The sequence below is a fragment of the Pelodiscus sinensis genome, chromosome 3 (assembly GCF_049634645.1).
Source record: "Pelodiscus sinensis isolate JC-2024 chromosome 3, ASM4963464v1, whole genome shotgun sequence".
NCBI lineage: Eukaryota > Metazoa > Chordata > Testudines > Trionychidae > Pelodiscus > Pelodiscus sinensis.
In genome coordinates this window covers 80,089,136-80,111,080 of record NC_134713.1, presented here as the reverse complement: position 1 = coordinate 80,111,080, position 21,945 = coordinate 80,089,136, and the positions used below count along the sequence as shown (strand labels likewise).

At 43.0% G+C, this 21,945-nt stretch overlaps 1 protein-coding gene across 5 annotated transcripts in view; it reads left to right on the top strand.

Annotated features, from left to right (window-relative positions):
- Positions 1-21,945, top strand: part of TUBE1 (tubulin epsilon 1) — a 35,512-nt gene that overhangs the window by 6,155 nt on the left and 7,412 nt on the right. For 4 of the 5 annotated variants that reach the window (XM_075923998.1, XM_075923996.1, XM_014573700.3 and 1 more), the window contains 6 exons: positions 3,191-3,248; positions 3,710-3,825; positions 9,194-9,315; positions 16,263-16,450; positions 17,194-17,369; positions 21,358-21,498. In XM_075923998.1, the coding sequence (XP_075780113.1) occupies positions 3,725-3,825; positions 9,194-9,315; positions 16,263-16,450; positions 17,194-17,369; positions 21,358-21,498 (728 nt within the window). In that variant the 5' untranslated portion in view covers positions 3,191-3,248; positions 3,710-3,724. The remainder of the gene's footprint in view (positions 1-3,190; positions 3,249-3,709; positions 3,826-9,193; positions 9,316-16,262; positions 16,451-17,193; positions 17,370-21,357; positions 21,499-21,945) is intronic. The other variant, XM_075923997.1, reaches the window with a different exon arrangement.

Here is a 21,945-nt window from a genome sequence, read left to right as displayed (position 1 = left end):
ACCCCCATTGAGCTATTGGTTATTCTGGGGCAGATCTCTCTGGGTGAAGGTGTTCCATTGAGCCTAAATGTTGATGCATTAAGCCAGAGAGCAGGATTCTAGCCCAATGATGAGTGGACTCAGCTCGGACGAAGAAGTCCCAATTTCTTTTTCACATTGGGGAAACTGAAAATAGGTCTCCACTGCTCAGGTGAGTGTGCAGACCACTGGACCAAAGACTGGACTGCTGTATGATTTGTGTGCACTTCGGCCTCCTATGAAGAATCCTACCAGGTGATATCAGCAGGGCAGGATCTGGATTGAGGATCCCAGTGGGGCTTAGGTGTGAGATGGGCACCTAGAATGTGGGATATGTGTATGTTCACTGGCAAAAACTTGGTGCCATAGTGTTTTTAATGTAGGAAACTTGGAGACAAAGTACTTGAAGTACCTACAAAGCAATGTGGCAGCTGAGCAGGGAGCCTGAGGGTCTGGTTGGTACCTAAATGTTGGACTTAGATGCCATAGTGCCACTTTAGACAACTATGTACTTTTGTGGACTAGTGATGTTAAGTGGGTATTTAACTAATTGAGTAGTCAATATACTCAATTGGTCAGTAGGCAGCTGGCTCAGTCCTGGCACTCATGCTGGGTGTGGAACCAAACCCCGCTTCAGCTCTACAATTTAAAATGCAGTAGGAGCCAGGCAACTTGCCCCCTAGCTGCTCCTGCATTTTAAATTGCAGAGTCGCAGCAGGGTTTGCTTCTGGACTGGCATGAGCAGGGACTGAGATGGGCTGCCTGCCCACCCGGCTCCTACTAAATTTTAAATGCAGAGCTCCTGGGGGGCCCCAGGGACAGGCAGCACATTGGAGAAGGTGCTGGGGAGAACTGGCTCTTACACCAACTCCCCCCAACATTGGCTCCTGTTTCCCCCGATAAGCCTAGTCAACTACACAGGTCCACAATAGGAATGTAAGGGAGTAATCACAGGATCAATTTAATGTAGTGCAGTGTAGCATTTTTCTAGACAAAAACATAGTATGCTTTTTTTATTTATCACATTAAAATTAAAAAGCTTCTTTGGAGAACTTAGAAAATATTTGTGAGGGTGGTTGGTGCATTAGGGATAGTTGGTGTTGAGGGTAGTGAAGACAAGTGGAAAAAAGTCAAAGACTGTGAAGACAGAAGTAGGAGAGAGCTTTATCTTTAATAAACATTTTTCAATTTATGTCCCTCTGCCCTGGGTAAACCCACTAAGGGTACGTCTAGACTACATGCCTCTGGCGACAGAGGCATGTAGATTAGGCTACCCGACAGAGTAAAATGAAGCGGCGATTTAAATAATCGCCGCTTCATTTAAATTTACATGGCTGCCGCGTTGAGCCGACAAACAGCTGATCAGCTGTTTGTCGGCTCAACGCGGCAGCCATGTAAATTTAAACGAAGCGGCGATTATTTAAATCGCCGCTTCATTTTACTCTGTCGGGTAGCCTAATCTACATGCCTCTGTCGCCAGAGGCATGTAGTCTAGACGTACCCTAAGGGAGGTTGTTTGCTTATCTTTGGCTGGGTCCTTTGTGTAAGGTGGGCAATGACTTTTTGCAGGGGGCCACTTCAATATGGCCCCAAGCTGTGCCAGAAGGGGCAGGGGCTCAGGCAGAAGGAGTGGGACCAGGATACTTCTCACTTCCCCACCTACAGATGGTGATTGGTCTGGAAGTGGGGGAGCATATGAAGGCTTTGCCCCCAGAGATTCCCCCTACATGCCTGTGCCCGTCAGTGGGAGGAGACATCACGTGCTCCCCCAGGCCAATAAGGGTTTGGAGGTGGGGGAGTCTGCAGAGTTTTCTCCTACCCTGCCAGGAGCATATAGTGCTTCTAAGTGCTGTGTGCTCCTTGCAGGGCGGGGGCCGGGCAGAGGAAAATTTGTGCTTCTCCCTGCCCCAAGGCCCTGATTGTCCTGAGGGCACGAGAGCATCAGGGTCTCCGCAGGCCAGATCAATCCGCTAGGCGCGCCAGATCCAGCCCATGAAGGGCCTTTTGCCCACCCCTGGCATAAGGAGAGGGAGTAACAATATTTTTTTGGCTGCTTTGCACTTCAGAGGCAGCTAGAAAGCTGATTTTCAGGAATAGATACGTTTTCCCTGATATTTAGGGATTCCTGAGTAGTCTACGGCCAGCTTTATGCGACCCATTCTAAAAACATATTTAAACTTTATACTGCAGTGCCAAGTAAGTAGCACACTAGTAGTAACTAGTAAGGTTTTTTTTGAGCAATTAGAGTTACCTTTTTAACAAATTTTTACATTCCTAGCTGGAACACTGTATGCTCTAGTGAACCCAAGCTGACATAACACACTGCAAGGGGGCATCCATATTGTTGTATCTGGACGCATGTACTTGGGGCCTCTCGATACTGGTAAGGTGAGAAATGGTTTGGAACGATCTTTCGCTGCCCACACCTTGGGTACATCTAGACTACAAGCTTCTTTCGAAAGAGAGCGTCTAGACTGCAATCACTTCTTTCGGAAAAGCAAGATGCTTTTTCGAAAGAGAGCACCCAGGCAGTCTGGATGCTCTCTTTCGGAAAAGCCCTGTTTGCATTCAAGAACACTTTTTTTTTTTTTTTTTGAAGAGCACTTTTGAAAAAAGGCGTTCTTCCTCATAAAACGAGGTTTACTGCAGTTGAAAAAACCTCTGTGTTCTTTCTATCTAATTTCGAAAGAACGCGGCGGCTGTCTAGATGCAGGGGAAGGTTTTTTTTTTTTTTTTTAAAGGCCACTTTTTTCGAAAAAACCCTGTAGTCTAGACACTCCCCTTCTGATGGAACTGACCCCATGATTCAAGTATGAGATTAAACTGAAAAGTATGGCCAATAACTAAGCTGAAACTTGCATATGTAGAGTAGGGGAATATTTCTGGTGGTGAATATTTAATATTGATTATCTTTGTTTCCAAGTGACTTTGTTCTTAAGATAACAGTGGGATGGGATCCTGTAAAAACTTAGGGACTTTCCATGAAGACTTTGCTAGTAAAGAATGTTTTATATCTGTTTGAGGGGAGTGTTTTGCGTTGTGTGTGTTTGTTTTACATTTGGTCAGACCTACGTGGACAGCAGAGATCAATGAGGAGTAAAGACAATATTATTAAAATTCTATCGCTTCCATGATGATTTTGATCTGATGAAAAAATTTCTCCCTTTTCCAGAACTGGTGGTGATGGTGCTGATATTTACAAAGGAAAAATCCTGTCTTTAAAAGCAAGAGTAAGACAATCAATAGAAGATAATTTCAGATACATTGCATACTCTTAGTATAAAGAGTTCATAATTTCAATGTTGTGTTTACCTTTCATCTTAAATGCACAATTTCAGACATGCTTCTCAAACTAAAACTGAAATTTTAAGAAGAAACTTCTCTGAAAAGCTATGCCAATTTTTACTAAATATTTAGCATATTATACCTTTAACTCTTCAAATTTTGAACAGTATTCAAAAGTTGCAGCCACTGAAATAATGCTTCATTAAACTTTGTTTTTTGACAAAAAGATCAAGGTGAATTTTTCTAAAATTAGCTTCAGTCATAATGCATCTTTTCAATAATATCTTTATGCCTAAAACTTTAAAGGCACAAGATACCTTTTATCTTGCAAGTACTCGCATATCTTTTTGTGTAACATTTTCAAAGAGTGGCATACTGACTGAATTAAATTTTTTCTTTCTCTAAGGCTCTCTTGATTGACATGGAGGAGGGTGTAGTGAATGAAATACTGCAGGGGCCATTGAGAGATGTATTTGATAGCAAGCAGCTCATCACAGATGTTTCTGGTTCAGGGAACAACTGGTGAGAATAAACTCTTCTTCATAAAACAATTTTAGCTACTAAGTAGACGGCAGTTGAGAAGGGAAATGATAGTAATGTCTTTCTAGTAGATTCTGTTGAACCGGTGGGAACTGCATCAACAGTAAATCTTAGAATTTGTCACCTTAAGGAGAACTTTGAAAAGTGTTTTGTTTTATGCATCATTCTGCTAATATAACATTTCTTCTGTGTTCCATTGCCCTTGCTGTTTTTTGTTACTGAGCCTACTTGCATGAAGAAAGGATCATTTGTTTCTTAGGTATTCTCATCATGGTGCTCATTCTTTACGGGAGATCATAATCTAGTTTGGGACATCATTCCCCTTGCACAGAGAGCGAGTGAGGAGTCAGTAACAGGAGCAAATGAACTTTGGACTTTTAGCCTATGCTGTGACAGACCGGGCTGGTCTGGGCACAGCTGAGGGCGTCCGCTCAGGGCAAATTGCTCAAATTCGGGGCTCCTTACAGCCCCCAGACTGGTGACCTTTCCAAACAGGCCACAAACCAGTCCCACAGCCTGCCTGAAGCCTCATGAGCAAAACCCCTCCAACACCCCAGCAATGTCTGTGCCCCAGATGGCCCCGGGCCTCATACACAGGTGGGGGGGGGTCTTAAAACCCAATCCCACTTACCCCAAACAAGTTCTGTCCAGTTCCAAGAAACCAGCTACAGATCCCAAGTCAATTTACCCTCCGGATCTTACCCACAAATCACACTGAGCTAATCCTTTAGCATCTAACATCTAAAGGTTTATTGCTACCAGAAAGAAAAGCATGAGAGTAAGGTTGTTAAAAGATACTTTACATGCATTGAATCTCCTAGTTCTCGATACAGGCTCTAGCAGAGATGTTATAGCTGCTGGCTTAGAAGTCCTTAGTTGCACATCCTAGGTTAGGATGGGTCCACAGTTCTTTCCAGCTCTTCGATCCCTGCACTGCTGCCTCTGGGATGAAGTGCTGAGCTGAGTACCAAGTTGGAGTCAGCCACATGGCATCTTTATACATCCTCCCTGGTCTCTTGGCTGCAGCAGGTCATCTGGCCAGCAGCCTGTCACTGTGTTCCCTGCTGGTAGCCCTTAGGTGTCGGTCACCATTCCCGAGGTGTGTCCTTGGCCCATTGAGCGCTATTGTCCCACACGGCCTCACTAATTAGCATGTCCAAAGGCCGGGCTCTGCCCAATGCTCAACCACATTCAGAGAGACTCCCAGTCTCCATACAGATTACAGATTCCTGACTCTACACACAGACATTATACAGATATATGAAGAGCAGATACAGAATCAGAAGAAAGTAAGCTTTTGTTTGACCCCTCAAATGGCCCCCTTTATACCACTTTTGGGGCGAACACCCCCCCATACGTGCAGCAGTGACCCGGCTGCTCCCCTCACAGTCCAATAACGTGACATATGCACTAAGTCACAAAAAAGGGAGGAGAAACTCAAAATAATGTAGATAACAGAGTGAATGTCCAAATTTTCTCTGAGGTTTTAGTACATCTCTAATACTCAGCGAAAGAGTGGATTGTTTCTAAACAGATATCCCAAACTAGGGAGTAACATACCAGTTGAGAATTCCATAATATTGAGTTTCTTAACACAGTAGTGTTAGTTATTTATCAGGAAGTGGTACTGGAGAAGACCTAAGTATTACCATTTATAATGGTTGTAATTATAAACTCCAGTATTCAGGGTTTCCATATTAAAAACAAATGAAGACTAACAGGCGCATACTAAATAGTGTGAAGGTAGCCTTTCCCCCTCAATGGGGATGTCTAATTTTCACTGATCGTAAGATTGAAGGAAAAATAGTCCCTTTCTTCCTATTTGTGACTTTAAAAAAGTAAGCAGTACTTCTGTTATGCTCTATCATAATTTTGTACAACATTCCAGTTGCCAATATCACAGGTGAACAGGTTGTGCAAGTGGGGGAGTGGCACTATACGTGAAAGAAAATATAGAGTCAAATGAAGTAAAAATATTAAATGAGCCAAAATATTCACGGAATCTCTGTGAATAGCAATTCCATGCTCTAATAATGAGAATTTATCAGCAGGGATACATTTATTGCCCACCTGATCAGGGCAATGGTAGTGACTATGAAATGCTAAGGGAGATTAGAGAGACTATCAAAATAAAAAATTAAATAATAGTGGGTGATTTCAACTATACCCATTTTGACGGGGTACGTGTCACCACAGGACAGGATGCAGAAATAACAATTTCTTGATACCTTAAATGACTGCTTCTTGGAGCAGTTGGTTCTGGAATGCACAAGGGGAGAGGCAATTCTTGATTAAGTTCTAAGTGGAGTGCAGGATCTGGCCCAAGAGGTAAATATAACTGGACTGCTTAGAAGTAGTGACCATAATGTAATAACATTTAACATCCCTTCTTAGTGGGGGAAAATACCTCAGCAGCCCAACACTATAATTTCAGAAAGGGGAACTGCACAAAAAATGAGGAGATTCGTTAAACAGAAATTAAAAGGCACAGTGAGAAACGTAAAATCCCTGTAAGCATCATGGGAACTTTTCAAAGACACCATAATAGAGGCCAAACTTAAATGTATATCCCGAATTTAAAAATACAGTAAGAGAACCAAAAAAGTGCCACCATAGCTTAACAACCAAGTAAAAGAAGCAGTAAGAGATGAAAAAGACATATTTTAAAAAGTAGAAGTCAAATCCTAGTGAGGAAAATAGAAAGGAGCATTGGGGGGAGGGATAGCTCAGTGGTTTGAGCATTGGCCTGCTAAACCCAGCGTTGTGAATTCAATCCTTGTGGAGGCCATTTGGGGCAATAATTCATCAGGGGTGGTACTTGGTCCTGCTGTGAAGGGAGGGGACTGGACTCGATGACCTTTCAAGGTCCCTTCCAGTTCTAGGAGATAGTCAATCTCCATTATTAATTAATTAAGCATAAACTTTGTCAAATTAAGTGTAAAAATATAATAAGAAAGGCCAAACGAGAGTTTGAAGAAAAGCTAGCCAAAAACTCAAAGTAATAGCAAAATGTTTTCCAAGTACAGGCAGTCCCCGGGTTACATGGATCCGACTTACATTGGATCCCTACTTACAAACGGGGTGAGGCAACCCCGCACTAGCTGCTTCCCCCCAGCAGACCAGGGAGACGCGAAGCTAGCGCGCCCTCCTCCTCCCCCCCAGCAGACCAGGGAGACGCGGAGCGGCTTTTCTCAGCAGACACCTCAGCTTGAGAATAAAGGACTGAGGGAAGTGAGGTGTGGGAGAATAAAACTGAGCTCTGGAGAAATGTTTGGCTAGAGTTTCCCCTACAATATGTACCAGTTCCGACTTACATACAGATTCAACTTAAGAACAAACCTACAGTCCCTATCTTGTACGTAACCCGGGGACTGCCTGTATATCAGAAGCAGAAAGCCTGCTAAACATCCAGTGGGGCCCTTGAACGATCGAGATGCTAAAGGAGCACTCAAAGATGATGAAGTCATTGCAGAAAAACTCAATGAATTCTTTGTTTGAGTCTTCATAACTGAGTATGTTAGGGAGATTCCCAAACCTGAGCCATTCTTTTTAGGTGACACATCTGAGAAATTGTCCCAGACTGGGGTGTCATTAGAGGATGTTTTGGAACAAATTGATAAACGTTAACAGTAACAAGTCACCGGGATCAGATGGTGTTTATCCAAGAGTTCTGAAAGAAATCAAATATAAAATTGGGGGACTACTAACTGTGGTTTGTAACCTATCCTTTATATCAGCTTCTGTACCTAATGACTGGAAGGTAGTTAATGTGACACCAATATTTAAAAAGGGCTTTAGAGGTGATCCTGGCAATTATAGACTAGTAAGTCTAAAGTCAGTACCAGGCAAATTAGTTGAAACTATAGTAAATACAATTGTCAGACACATAGATGAATATAATTTGTTGGGGGAAAACCAACATGATTTCTGTAAAGGGAAATCAAGCCTTACTAATCTACTAGAGTTCTTTGAGGGTGTCAACAAATATGTGGAAAAGGGGGAACCAGTGGATATAGTGTATACTTATATTTCCAGAAAGCCTGTGACAAGGTCCCTCACCAAAGGCTCTCAAGTAAAGTAAGTTGTCATGGGATAAGAGGGAAGGTCCTTTTATGGATTGATAATTGGTTAATAGACAAGAAATAAAGGGTAGGAATAAATTATAAGTTTTCAGAATGAAGAGTGATAACTAGAGGTGTCCTCTAAGGGCCTCTCCTGGGACCAGTCCTATTCAATTTATTTGTAAATGATCTGGAGAAAGGGGAAAACAGGTGGCAAAATTCGCAGATGCCACTAAACTGCTCAGGATAGTTAAGACCAAAGCAGACTGTGAAGAGTTTGAAAAAGATCTCTCACAATCAACTGATTGGGCAATAAAATGACAAATGAAATTTAATATTGATAAATGTAAAGTAATGCACATTGGAAAAAATAATCCCAACTATATATGCAATATGATGGGGACTAATTTAGCTACAACTAACAGATCTCGGAGTCATTGTGGATAGTTCTCTGAAAACATCCACTTAGTATGCAGTGGCAATCAAAAAAGCAAACAATGTTGGAAATCATTAAAAAAGGGATAGAGAATAAGACAGAGGATACTCCCACATCTTGAATACTGCATACCAATGTGGTCAGGTCATCTGGAAAAAGTTCTGAGAAGGGCAACAAAAATGACTAGGGGTTTGGAATGAGTCCCATATGTAGAGAGTTTTAAAAGACTTGGATTTTTCAGCTTAGAAAAGAGGAGACTAGGGGGCGGGTTTTAATAGAGGTTTATAAAATCATCATTGATGTGGAAAAAGTGAATAAGGAAAAATTATTTACTTGTTCCCATAATATAATAACTAGAGGTCACCAAATTAAATTAATAGGCAGCAAGTTTAAAACAAATAAAAGGAAGGTTTTTTTCACTCAGCACACAGTCAGCCTGTGATCCTCTTTGCCAGAGGATGTTGTGAAGACTAGGATTTTAATAGGGTTCAATAAAGAGCTTGATAAATTCATGGAGATTAGGTCCATCAGTGGCTATTAGCCAGGATGGGTAGGAATGGTGTCCTTAACTTACGTTTGTCTGGAAATGGATGACAGGAGAGGGATCACATGATAATTACCTGTTGTGTTCACTCCCTCTGGGGCATCTGGCATTGGCCACTGTCAGTAGACAAGATACTGGGCTAGATGGACCTTTGTTTTGACCCAGTATGGCCGCTCTTGTATTAATTTATATTTATTTTGAGAACAAAATACTGAGTACAGATTTTGAACCATTCAGCAGGCATGTGTACAAACTAGAATAGGAAGAATTAACGTGCAAAGCTGGAAGTTTTCATTTTCTTATTTCCAGGGCTGTAGGTCATAAACTATATGGCTGTCAGTATCGGGAACACATTGTGGAAAAGCTGAGGAGGACTGCAGAACACTGCGACTGTCTGCAGTGTTTTTTTGTAATTCATTCAATGGGAGGAGGTAAGTGTTTTCCATTGTTAGCATGTTTGCAAGTGCAAAAGGTACTAGATTTTGAAAAAAATTCAGTTTAATAATCTAAGATACTGGTAGCATGGTGTGATGGAATAGCATTCTCCTCTTGTGAGCACCCCTGTCTGACCGAGTGCCTGCATTCCCTCAGTTTGACAGCCTTTTCGGCTATTCAGTCCTCCAGCCATGTTACACAGCCTGGTGTGAATCACTCATTCCTTTTTGGAGTGCACTCTTAACAGGGGCCCATCTCAGTACCCTCTGTTAGTGTCCCTCTTAGTTTGTTCTCCTCTTAAAATGATGCCTCCAGGGCTTTCCCTTTCTCAGCCATCCAGCCTCACAATCTGCACACCTTGAAGACTCCAGTGACACTAATTGCAACTCTGTTCTTCAGCTTCTTTTTGTAAGCTTTCCTGGCCCCTGATTGGCCGCTTTCTCTGCAGCCACTCTAGAATCCTGAGATGACTTCTCTATTGTCCTTTTCTTGTAGGACAGGGTGTGGCAAGGCCACAAGCTTCCAGCAGGAAGCCTCAGGGCCTACTCCACCCTGTCACACATGGTTAGGAATTTTTTTTTGAATTAGCAAATACCCTTTAAATCGGGTTGCTAGTAATATTGTTATTGTAGCACCTTAAGATCCTTTTTGATGCTTAGGGATCCTTCTTGTTAGGCACTGTATACACAGAACAAGAAGACTGTCCCTGCCCCAAAGATTGTACGATCCAACTATAATACCTGAGACTACAGACAGACAGGGGAGGGAGAACATGCTGGTCACCATGCTAGGCAATAGATCTAGGTACACCAGCACCTCATGGTTCTCAAAGGTTTTTTTGAAGATGTCACTGAAAAGCATAGTTTTAAGCAAGCTTCTGAAGGCGAATAAAGTGTTTCCTTTCATGAGATTTTGAATTTAAATCTTATTTTCTCCACTTGGGTTCTTTGAACCCTGATTGCCAGACTGTCCTGCTCCCACAATGTTTTCTTCTTTTTTTACCTAGTATTATCAACATACATAACGTTTTTTCTGAGTACCTTTTTTAAAATGTATCCAAGGGGAGATCCACGGCTTAATTTTCAAGTGTCTGATTTGAACTTTATGTTGACAGTAGAGAAAATGGGAAAAACTTGCAAACTAAGCAAAAGTAATAAGGAAGTCACTGAAGGACAAATAAATCTGAATACCAAAATGTACCACTTGCAGTCATCTTGCTGATTATAATAACAAAAAAAACTCGTTATAGATATGTATCCATACTTAAACTGAATCTTTAACCTGTATTATTGTGCTACTTGAATCTATGTTTTAGGCTTAAGTAAAGATACACATTGATCAGATACAATATTTGAGTGTTCTAAAACAGCTGTTCTCAAACTTTAGTAACCCAAGGACCCCAATTATTTTTAAAATTTGAGGGACTTCTGGATCCACCCCTTCACTGAGGTCCCACTCCCCACTTGCTCTATCTCCCTTCCCTCTGTCACTATCCTTCATCCTAGCTCACTTACACAAAAAGGATTAGAGGTTTGAGGTGAAGGCTTTGGATGAAAGTGTGGGCTCTGGAATGGAGCCAAAGATGTGGGAATGTAGGAGGAGTTCCAGACTAGGGAAAGGGGTTGGGATGTTGAGGGATGCCAGAAGGGAGTTTGGGTACTGGAAGGCACTTTGGGCTAGGACAGGGGTTGAGGTACAGGAGAAGGTTCGGAGTGCAGGGATCCAGTAGCATCTACTGCTGCTCCCAGGAAGTAGCCACCAAGTCCCTGTATCTCCTTGGTGAATGGGCAGCCAGGGAGGCTCTTCACACTGCCCTTGGCCCACAACTCCCATTGGTCATGGTTCCCAACCATTGGAAGCTGAGAAGCCGGCACTTGGGCGGGGGCAGCATGCAAAGCCTCCTTGGCCAGCCATGCACGTAGGGCTTTCAGATGCCTTGTGGCCACTTCCAGGAGCCATGCAGAACCAGGGCAGGTATGGGGCCTGTCTTAGCCCCTGGAGAGAGGGAGAGGAAATGATCAGCAGGGCCTGCAGCCCCCCCAGAAGTTCCCTTATGTACTCCGAGGAGGACCCCAGTGTGAGAGATTCTAATTCTAAAAAATTTACAAAACTACATTTTTTTTCTAAATATTGATAGTCATGTTTCTAACAGTAAAGTTAGCTAGGCAATAGAATAACTTTCTAAGAGCCATGGACCTGTCACAAAAATGTTCCAGAGTAGACTAGGTATAACATTTGAGGATATTTAAAAAAAAAAAAAAAGTCTAGTACAAGATCCAGCCTGGAATTTCAACTAAAAGTGTGACTGGAAAAACACCAATTAATTGAAACAATCTTTTTACAGAAAAGGTACATTTTTCTTAGATTTGCAGCCCAGAATGGGCCATTGTGATCATGTAATCTGGCTTCCTATATAATATGGGACATAGGACTTCTAGCACAGTGATCTCCAACCTTTTTACACTCAAGATCACTTTTTAAATGTCACAGCATGGCAGAATCTACCCCATCCCTTCCCCAAGACCCCACCTCTTTCTTGAGGCCCTGCCCTCTTCAAACCTTTCCACAGACTACCCGTTGCTAATGGAAACTCACCGTTAATTAAATAATTACACCCGAGCCATTTTGCTAGTGCTGCAGCTGGGGAGAATGGTGTAATTTAAATTATTTAACAGATTAAGCCTGAAAACAGCATCCTGGTCTCCATGGACGTAGAAGCTCTTTACACCAATGGTCTACATGAAGACGAATTTCAGGCTATGAGGAACACCATCCGTGATGATACACCTGCACACCTGGTTACAGAGCTCTGCGATTTTGTCCTCACCTACGACTACTTCCGATTCGTATACAATTTGTATCTTCAAGTCAGTGGCAAGCCATGGGCACTTGCATGGCCCCACAATATGCCAGCATCTTTATGGCTGACCTTGAACAGTATTTCCTCAGCTCTCTTCCCCCTAGCATCCTTACTCTACTTACGCTACATTGATGACATCCTCATCATATGGACCCAGGGAAAAGAGACCATTGAAGAATTTCACAGGGATTTCAACAATTTTATGCCACCATCAACTTCAGCCTGGATCAGTCCACACAAGATATCCAGTTCCTTGACACTACAGTACAATTACATGATGGACACATTTTCACTACCATATACCGTAAATCTTCCAATTGCTACACTTACCTTCATGCCTCTAGCTTCCATCCCAGACACATTTTTCAATTTATTGTTTACAGCCAAGCCTTAAGATACAACCAATTCTTTTCCAATCCCACAGACAGAGACAAACACCTACAGGATCTATATACCGCATTCTTAAAACTAAAATACCCACCTGGAGAAGTGAAAAAACAGATCAACAGAGCCAGAAGAGTACCCAGACATGAACTACTTCAAGACACGCCAAGAAGAGAAAACAAAAGAATTCCCTCTCGTCATCACCTATAGCCCACAACTTAAACCCCTCCAACACAGTATCAACAGTCTACAACCTATTCTGGAAAATGACCCATCACTTTCACAGGCCTTGGGGAGAAGGACAATCTTTGCCTACAGACAACCCCCTAACCTCAAACAAATTCTTTACAGTAACCACACAACACACTTCAATCATAACCCTCTAGGAATCAACCCCTCCCATCAGCCCTGGTGCCAACTCCGTCCCAAACATCCACACAGTGATTTCATCACTGGATCTGACCACCTCAGCCACTACATCAGGGGCTCATTTAACTGTGTATCCACCAATGTGATCTATGCCAGCAATACCCCACTGCCATGTATATTGGCCAGACTGGACAGTCTCTATGGCAGGGCTACTCAACATGCAGCCTGCGGGCCACATGCAGCCCACGGTGCAGTTTGGGTTTATGCGGGGCTCAATATGTGGCCTGCAGGTGGGAGCCAAAATAAAAAAGTAGTCAATATAATAGTCTTTTGTTTGTATGGGTTTTAGTAGTTAAATTCCTGGACTGTCATTGTTCATTAAAAGTGCTGTCATATGGGTGGAAATCAGGTAAATATTGCCTTTTATTAATATCAGCAGAACCGACTTAAATAGGGCCTGCGTGTTGTGTAGTTTTGCCTTAATCCAGTGTTTCTCAGACTGTGGCTCTCAACCCCGTGGGGGGTTGTGAACAACTTAGAGGGGGGTCGCGAGCCACTAAGAGGGTGGTTGCAGCAATGGAGAGGGAGGTTGTGAGCAACTGAGAGGGGGGTCGCGGTATCACAAGTTTGAGAACCCCTGCCTTAATCTTTGTATTCATGCCCATCAGTGTGAAAGAAACTATTTGCATGTATATGCAGCCACACTTAAGTTGCGGCCCTCAACATGTGCTGTGAATATCATTGTGGTCTCCACGGCTTCCAAAGTTGAGTAGCCCTACTCTGTGAGAGAATTAATGGACACAAATCAGATATCTGAAAAGGCAACACAGAAACCTATTGGAGAACACTTCAACCTGTCTGGGCACTCATTAATGGATCTCAAAGTCACCGGGTTGTTTCAGGCCAATTCCACAAGCCAAATACATAGGGAACAGTTGGAATATAACTTCATTTACAAGTGTGATTCTCATCAGAAAGGAATGAATAAAGATATTAGCTGGCTCGCACACTGCCTTCTGCATCCTAATGACTTAACCAACCTAACAATGGGTACTTATAGGCTGCATCTAGACTGGCATGATTTGCGGAAATACTTTTAACGGAAAAACTTTTCCGTTAAAAGTATTTCCACAAAAGAGCATCTAGATTGGCACGGATGCTTTGGCGCAAAAAGTGCTTTTCTGCAAAAGCATCTGTGTCCAGTATAGACACGCTTTTGCGCAAGAAAGCTCCGATGACCATTTTAGCCATTGGGCTTTCTTGCGCAAAAAATTAAGGTGCCTGTCTACACTGGCCCTCTTGTGCAAGTATTCTTGCGCAAGAGGGCTTATCCCTGAGTGGGAGCATCAAAGTATTTGCTCAAGAAGCACTGAATTCTTACATTAGAACGTCAGTGCTCTTGCACAAATTCAAGCGGCCAGTGTAGACAGCTGGCAAGTTTTTGCGCAAAAGCAGCTGCTTTTGCGCAAAATCATGCCAGTCTAGACGCACCCATAGAGATTCAAATTGTTCTTATCAGCCTCTTGTAACTTGAACAATCTAATTCACTATTCTCCCTCCTCCCTCCTTCCCCCCCCCCCCCCCCGCCTTCCCTTATTTATTCTTGGATCTGGACTTTTAATACTCCAGTCATCTGAAGAAGTGGGTTGTGCCCACGAAAGCACATGATACCATCTACATGTTTTGTTAGTCTTTAAGGTGCTGCTAGATTATTCGTTGTTTTTTTAAGTTTTTAACTTTCTCATGTTACTTTATTTAAAATGAAGTTTGATAAACTAAAATATTATGTCCAACACAAAAGGATTCAATGTTTTCTTTGTTTATGGTAGGTATGGGGAACCTTTTTTGGGTCGGGAGCAACTGACCCACAAAAAAAATCACTTGGGGACCACAGAAGTGAGAAGCAAAAAAAAAAAAAAAAAGCAAACCCCCCCCAACGCTCACTGATGTGGCCCCCAACTGAAGCACCTCACTATTCTGGCACTCCAGCCCCCACGAGGTGAAGGGAAGGGAAGGGACACAGAGGACTGAGGTTCAGGGTTTACCATAGGCCAGATTTACTCTTCTTGGGTTCCAGGGTCAGTGGATTTTGTGGACCCCCTTTAGGCTCTGGGGGGGGACTACAAATGAGGGGCTCAATATGCGAGACAGGATTGCCTGTGAGTAGGATTGGGATACAGGATCTGAGTGGGAGGTGAGGTGCACGGCAGGGTCTGGAAGACAGTTTGGTGGCAGGAGGGTGTGAGTGGGACTACGAGAAGAAGTTAGGGAGTGAAAGGGTGCTGGGGGAGTAACAGAGAAAAGGTGAAAGGGTGAAAATGCAGCCAAATAGTTAGCTGGGGAGGGAGGCAAAGAAGTGGGGAGTAAAGGAAAGTGCAGCTTCTGCAAATTGTATCCACCCTCACATCTTCCCTCTGCTCCAGCCTCACTCCCCTCAACCCCATGATATCTCCCCTCCCCATTTGTCCCTCAGTGCAATCCCTGCATCCTCCTTCACCCAGGCAGCTGCCCCTCTTTGCTCCAGCCCAGCTGGCCACGGTGATCAGCCAGCTGAAGTTGCACCACGCTCCACCTGGGCTGGATCAAAGAGAGGCAATCGTCCAGCCAGTTGGCTGCCACAATCGACCGGTCGATCCGATTGACCAGTTGGTTACCACTGCTATAGCAGATTTTTCAGAAAAGCATGCAGTCTCTATTTAAAAATGGTCAGTGCTGGAAAATTGACCAGGATCCCTTTATAAATTGAAAAATTTCCCATTTCAAAATATTTTTGGAAAAAAAGCTTTAGAAATTTTTTCACCATTTCTTCAAGTGACCCCAAAATTCTTTTTCAAATTCTTACCCCAATTCAGAATTAAGAAAAAATGCTTTTTCTGTCCAGCACTACTAACTCCAAGTGTGATCAATGAGTGCTTAGCCCAGGGGTCTCAAACTCACAGCCTGGAGGCCATCCCCGGCCAGTGTAGTTGCGCAGTCCAGCGGGGGAAGGGAGGCTGTCCATTCCCAAGCTCCAAGCATTCCCGCCACCACCTTGCCTTCTCCCGCCATGGCACCCTGTCCCAGAAGCCACATCCTTGGGAGGGAACAGTGCAGTGGCAGACAGTGGATGAGGTTTGTGGAATGAGATTGGACAGGCCCACTCCTGGACTGGATTGTGAATCTGCTTTGGCCCGGGATGGCCTGCAGACTGAGTGTTTGAGACACCTGGCTTAGCAATTCTGAAAATTTGTCTTGTGATGTATAAAGAAATCCTGTGATTCAGAGTGTATTTTAAATAATTAAGGATTTTGTTTTAAGCATTATCTCTTTTCATTGTAACTCTTTTCATAGGGACAGGATCCGGACTTGGTACTTTTGTACTGAATGTGCTTGAGGATGAGTTTCCAGAAGTGTATAGATTTGTTACTTCAGTTTATCCTTCTGGAGAAGATGATGTAATTACTTCTCCATATAATAGTGTTCTGGCTATGAAGGAACTTAATGAACATGCTGACTGCGTGCTGCCAATTGAAAATGAAGTAAGAAAGTATTAAGATTCTTGCCAATATCTCTTATGCTGAACATTATATAAAAAATGTTTCTTCCTTGAAATGTTATAAAACTTATTTTCTAAAAGAACCAAAGTGATGTAGGCTCTTAAGCACTAAGACTCTTTCAAAAAAATGACTTTTATGGTCCCTTGTTACTTTGGGTGAATATGGTGGTGGGTGGATTGTTGTTTTAAATGTTATCCTTATATTGGGAATCATTTAAAAATTGCCCAGTATTTTTTTTTCCTTGCTTACAGAAATGGTCTATAGCACTCAATTTTATTCTTGCATCAGCTTTAAGATAAACAGTGAATGATTGCAAAAATCTTTGTTTTTTGAGATCCTTATTCTAAACTTATATCTGTTGGTTTATAAACAATATTTGCCCCATGCAAAAATGATTTTTTTAAATTTTAAAATCTCTTGTACTGTCTTCTGAATTATATGAACATGAGAACAAATACAGGTTTTTCTGTATTTGAATAAAAATTAAACTTCATATTTTCTTCATACATTTGAAGAAAAGTGGTTCACAAATACATTAGCCAATTGCAAATGACCAAACAGTGAAGCAGACTTCAAAGATACAAATGTAAACATGAGCTATTCTGCTTAAATGTTTGTTCTTGGATCCTGTTTAACAGAAACAAACAGGAATGCTGAATGCTCTTGTGCACAACTACTTGGAACCTTTTTTTAAAAAATTTTGTTTCATTTGTTTTCTCTCCAAGTCTTTATTTTCTATAGTTAGTAAAATTCATCAGATGACCAATTCTGGGAAGCTAGGATCAACTGTGAAACAAAATAGCTTATTAACCTCAAGTGCAGGCAGTATTAAAACGGAACAGGAGAAACCATTTGATGCAATGAACAATATTGTGGCTAACTTGTTGCTGAACTTGACAAGGTAAACTTACTGTGTATTCTTGTATGCAAGTAATGCCTTGAGAGATGGATGCACAAGGGACATTCTGCACTTCCAAAAATATGATCGATTCTCAGTTTGGTATTAGTTAGCAGTTGTAATTAAGAGTTAATAAGCAACTTTCAGGTCTTGTAAAAGCAGTCTAATGCAGCAGTTCTGCCTACCAGGCCACAGCACATTGCCAGGCCATGTCCCCAGCTTTTTATTAACCCTACCCACTGGGGTTCCCCATAAGGGAATTCCCTTCCCACTCATTTCCCCGTGCAACATCAGCAGGGTGAGTGAGGCAGCCGGGTGAATTGCGGCTAGCACTGGGGCAGCCTCACTGTGGCCCTGGTTCCAGCTCCGGCAGCCGCTGTGTGGCCTGGCTTGCAGAACCACATGGGACCGGCTGTGGTGCTGGGGAAGCAGCACAGGCTGGGTGGTGGGGGGAGCTAGGGCCTGCTGCTTCCCCAGGGTGAGTCTGGGGCCTGCCCAAACAGCTGAGGCTAAGCCCACCTGGTGGGCAGCTACTCTGACAACTGGGCCTGAATAACATAATATGGGGGAGCACAGGAATCAGGGTTGGAGTGTATGAAGGGCCTGGGGCTGGACATACATATTTTGGTGAACCGGTAACATTTTATTTGCATCTTTCCATATTCATTATTTTCATTATAACAATGCAAATACGCAAATAAAATGTTACCAGTCTGCCAAAAGTTTATGAATAGGTTTGCCAGTCCCTGGTATAAAAAAGGTTGGGAATCACTGGTCTAATTAATTCATTTGATGGGTTACCTGACAAAGTGGCTTAATTTTAGCACAAGGAAACTACTAACAAGGGGTATGTCTACACTTGCACCCTCTTTCGAGAGAGGGATGCAAATGCAGACATTTGAAATTGCAAATGAAGTGGGGATTTAAATATCCCGCTCTTCATTTCTATAATTGCGTCCGGTGACTATTTCAAAATAGCGCTATTTTGAAATAACAGGCGCTGTTTAGATGCTGTTATTTTGAGAGAAAACCCTTCTTTTGAAATAACTGTTAAACCTCATTTTATGAGGAGTAAGCATTATTTTGGAAGAAGGGTTTTCTCTTGAAATAACCCTGTGCCTGTTGTTTTTGAAATAGCTGCCAGACACGATTATGCAAATGAAGCGCGGGATATTTAAATCCCCGCTTCATTTGCAATTTCAAATATCTGCGTTTGCATCCCTCTCTCGAAAGAGGGTATAAGCGTAGACATACCCAGGAAGACTAGAAGAAACCCTGTCCCATTTGAAGTAGTAGCTAAACTATCATTGACTTCAGTGACACCCCCAGACTTTACGATTCCTCCTACTGAATCTGTGATACAGATGATGAAAGGCATGTGAATTCTTTGGATTGATACTCTTCTAACTTGCTGACCTAGAGTTTACAAGAAAACTTGCTCTTGTCTTAAAAAAAAATTGTTTATCCATCTTTTGTCCTAAAGATCTATTTTCGTTTGATTTTTGAAAATGATTTAGTCACCCATTGAAGGAAAGGATTACTCCCCAAAGGCAAGTAGAATTTTAAGGTGTTCAGATCTAGGACACTTGTGCTGTGTATCAAGTAGGTGTTAAATATATGCTTGAAAATAAATTTAAAAGTAAGAAGTTATTCATGAGTGATTTTCAAAAGACAAATTGAAGTACTGTACATTCAAATATAAGAAAATATATAAGTAGCAAAAACTTCATTTTTACCATTATTGAAACAGGAACCTACTGATATAAGACAGCATATAAATGTGTACTCTTCAAGTAGTAATGCAGAACCTCATGATAGAGATGTGAGTAGTCATGTGTTCAACTATTTGATAAAGCTAAGCTTATCAGGTAGTCAAGTACTCGACTACTTGCTCTCCTCCCCCGTCCCCTCGGAAACAGAAGCCAGGGCTGTGGGGAGCTGGCTTAAAAACCAGTTTCCCGCCTCTCCCCCACCCCCCCGCACCATCTCTGCAGTGCTGCCTGTTCTCTCACCTGCCCCAATAGAGGCTGCGGGGGAATAGGGGAGGCTGCTGGGGTCCCCTATGGATGGGGGCTGCTGCCATGAAGCAGCCCCTGCCCCAGCCACTGTGAACAGGGGCTGCTGGACCTGGGCCAAGCTGGGACCTAGCAGTCCCAGCTCAAACTGGTCCGGGATTGCTGCACCTCTGCATTATGAATGTAGTAAGAGCTGGGTAGCTCTTACTACATTTCAAATGCAGCAGCACAGCAGTCCCAGCTTGCGCTGGCTTTGGGACTCCTCAGTCCCAGCTCATGCTGGCTTCCGGAGCCACCTGTGCTGCAGCTCTGCAGAGTGGCCCCCCTTATTGACTAATCGTGTAATCAATACAAATTGTATGGACTATATAATTGGCCAAAAAACTGCTCTTTAACATCCTAACTCATGAATATACCTGCTGTCCCCAAAATACTAGTTGTTACAGGCAGTCCCCGGGTTACGTACAAGATAGGGAGTGTAGGTTTGTTCTTAAGTTGAATCTGTATGTAAGTCGGAACTGGCGTCCAGATTCAGCCGCTGCTGAAACTGATCAGTTTCAACAGCGGCTGAATCTGGACGCCAGTTCTGACTTACATACAGATTCAACTTAAGAACCCCAGGCATCCCCAAGTCAGCTGCTGCTGAAACTGATCAGTGGCTGATTCCAGGAAGCCCGGGGCAGGGACTTCCTGTAGTCAGCCACTGGTCAGTTTCAGCAGCGGCTGACTTGGGGACGCCTGGGGCAGAGCAGCTGGGGTGCTGCTGGGTTGGTCCAGTAGCGCCGCCGCTCCTCGGCGCTACTGGACCAACCCAGCAGCACCCAAGCTGCTCTGCCCCAGGCATCCTGACTCAGCCGCTGCTGAATCTGACCAGCAGTGGCTGAATCAGGACGCCTGAGGCAGAACAGCTGGGGTGCTGCCCGGTTGGTCCAGTAGCGCCCAGAGCGGCGCTACGGGACCAACTGGCAGCGCCCCAGCTGCTGTACCACAGGTGTCTGGAGCAAAGCCACGGAGCACGGGGGCAGCGGGACAGCCCAGACGCGTCTGGGCTGTCCGCTGCCCGCGCGCTCCGCGGCTTGGTTCTGCTTTGCCCCCCACCCCCCCACCCCTGGTCTGCAGACCAGGGGGAGGGGGGGGGGCAAAGCGAGCCAAGCCTCAGAGCGCGTGGGCAGCGGACAGCCCTGTCCGCTGCCCACGTGTTCCGCCGCTTTGCTTCCTCTCCCTGGTCTGCTGGAGACCAGGGAGAGGAACCCCGTTCGTAACTGCGGATCCGACATAAGTCGGATCCGCGTAACTCGGGGACTGCCTGTATATGCAAAAGTAATCACTATCAGAACTCTCATTGAAATTAATTGGGACTAATTACACCTCAGGATTATCTTCAGACAAACTTCACTTTGCTGTAGAGCAATATCTTAACTATTAAACAGTGGGGCTTGGTGTTAATGTTCAATACTTTTATTATGAGAAATGAAGAATATTGGTACAAGTATATGAAAAAACAGTAAGTGCCATGATAGAGATTGAATCCCCAAGTTTGCAGTTGATAAAATGACATTATAGTACACGAGAGACAAGGTGTGGGAGTTAATCTTTTATTGAATCAATTTTTGTTGGTGAAAGAGGCAAGCTTTCAAGGTCACCAGAGGAGCTCTTCAGGTCTTGGAAAGATATTCAGAGTGTCACAGCCAAGTACAAGGTGGAACAGATTGTTTCTGTGGCACTCGAAAGCTTGCCTCTTTCACCAACAGAAATAGGTCCAGTAAAATAAATTCCTCACCCACCTTTGTTTTTCATATCCTGTGACCAACATGGCTTCAACAACATTAAAATCTGTACATTTCATCTCCATGATGCACTCCATTGTAGGGAACAATTAGGAAACTTATGGATATAAGAGTAACATATCAAAATTCTATATAACTTCTTCTAAAAAAAATTAATTTAAAAAAAAAATAATACTATTAAACTTTTAGTTCTGCTAGGTTTGAAGGTTCCCTCAATATGGATCTTAATGAAATCAGCATGAATTTGGTTCCCTTTCCTCGACTTCATTACCTGGTTTCTAGCTTGACTCCTCTGTATACTTTGGCTGATGTTAATGTGCCTTCTAGAAGGTAGGTGAAACAGACCATTATGAAGTAGTAGAGGTTATGCTAAGCTCTGGTTTAAGCCCTATTTTTAACTCTTCCAATTTCCACAAAAAGAAAACTGGATTTTCTGTACCTAACCCTAGGATAAAAGTTTCTTTTGAAGCCTGTGAAAAAAGAAATTTAAAAGCACTATAGTAATTTCAAAATTGCCGTTAGGTTCATTTTGAAAATGTTCTTAGTGGTGTTTTAGTTAAGGTCAATCTCCACAATGCCTTGTCTTACAAAATCAAAATCTGTTTTTGTTCGCCTTTCAGAGAAGTGCCTTTTAGTGAAAGAACTGCAAAGACATATATCATTAAGAGCTTGTGATGGGTTGTTTCTACTTCCCATGAAAAGAATAAATCCCACCATCAGAGCAATGATAAAAGAGTGCACTGCTGGTGGAGGGTCCCTGTGTACAGATAAATGGGA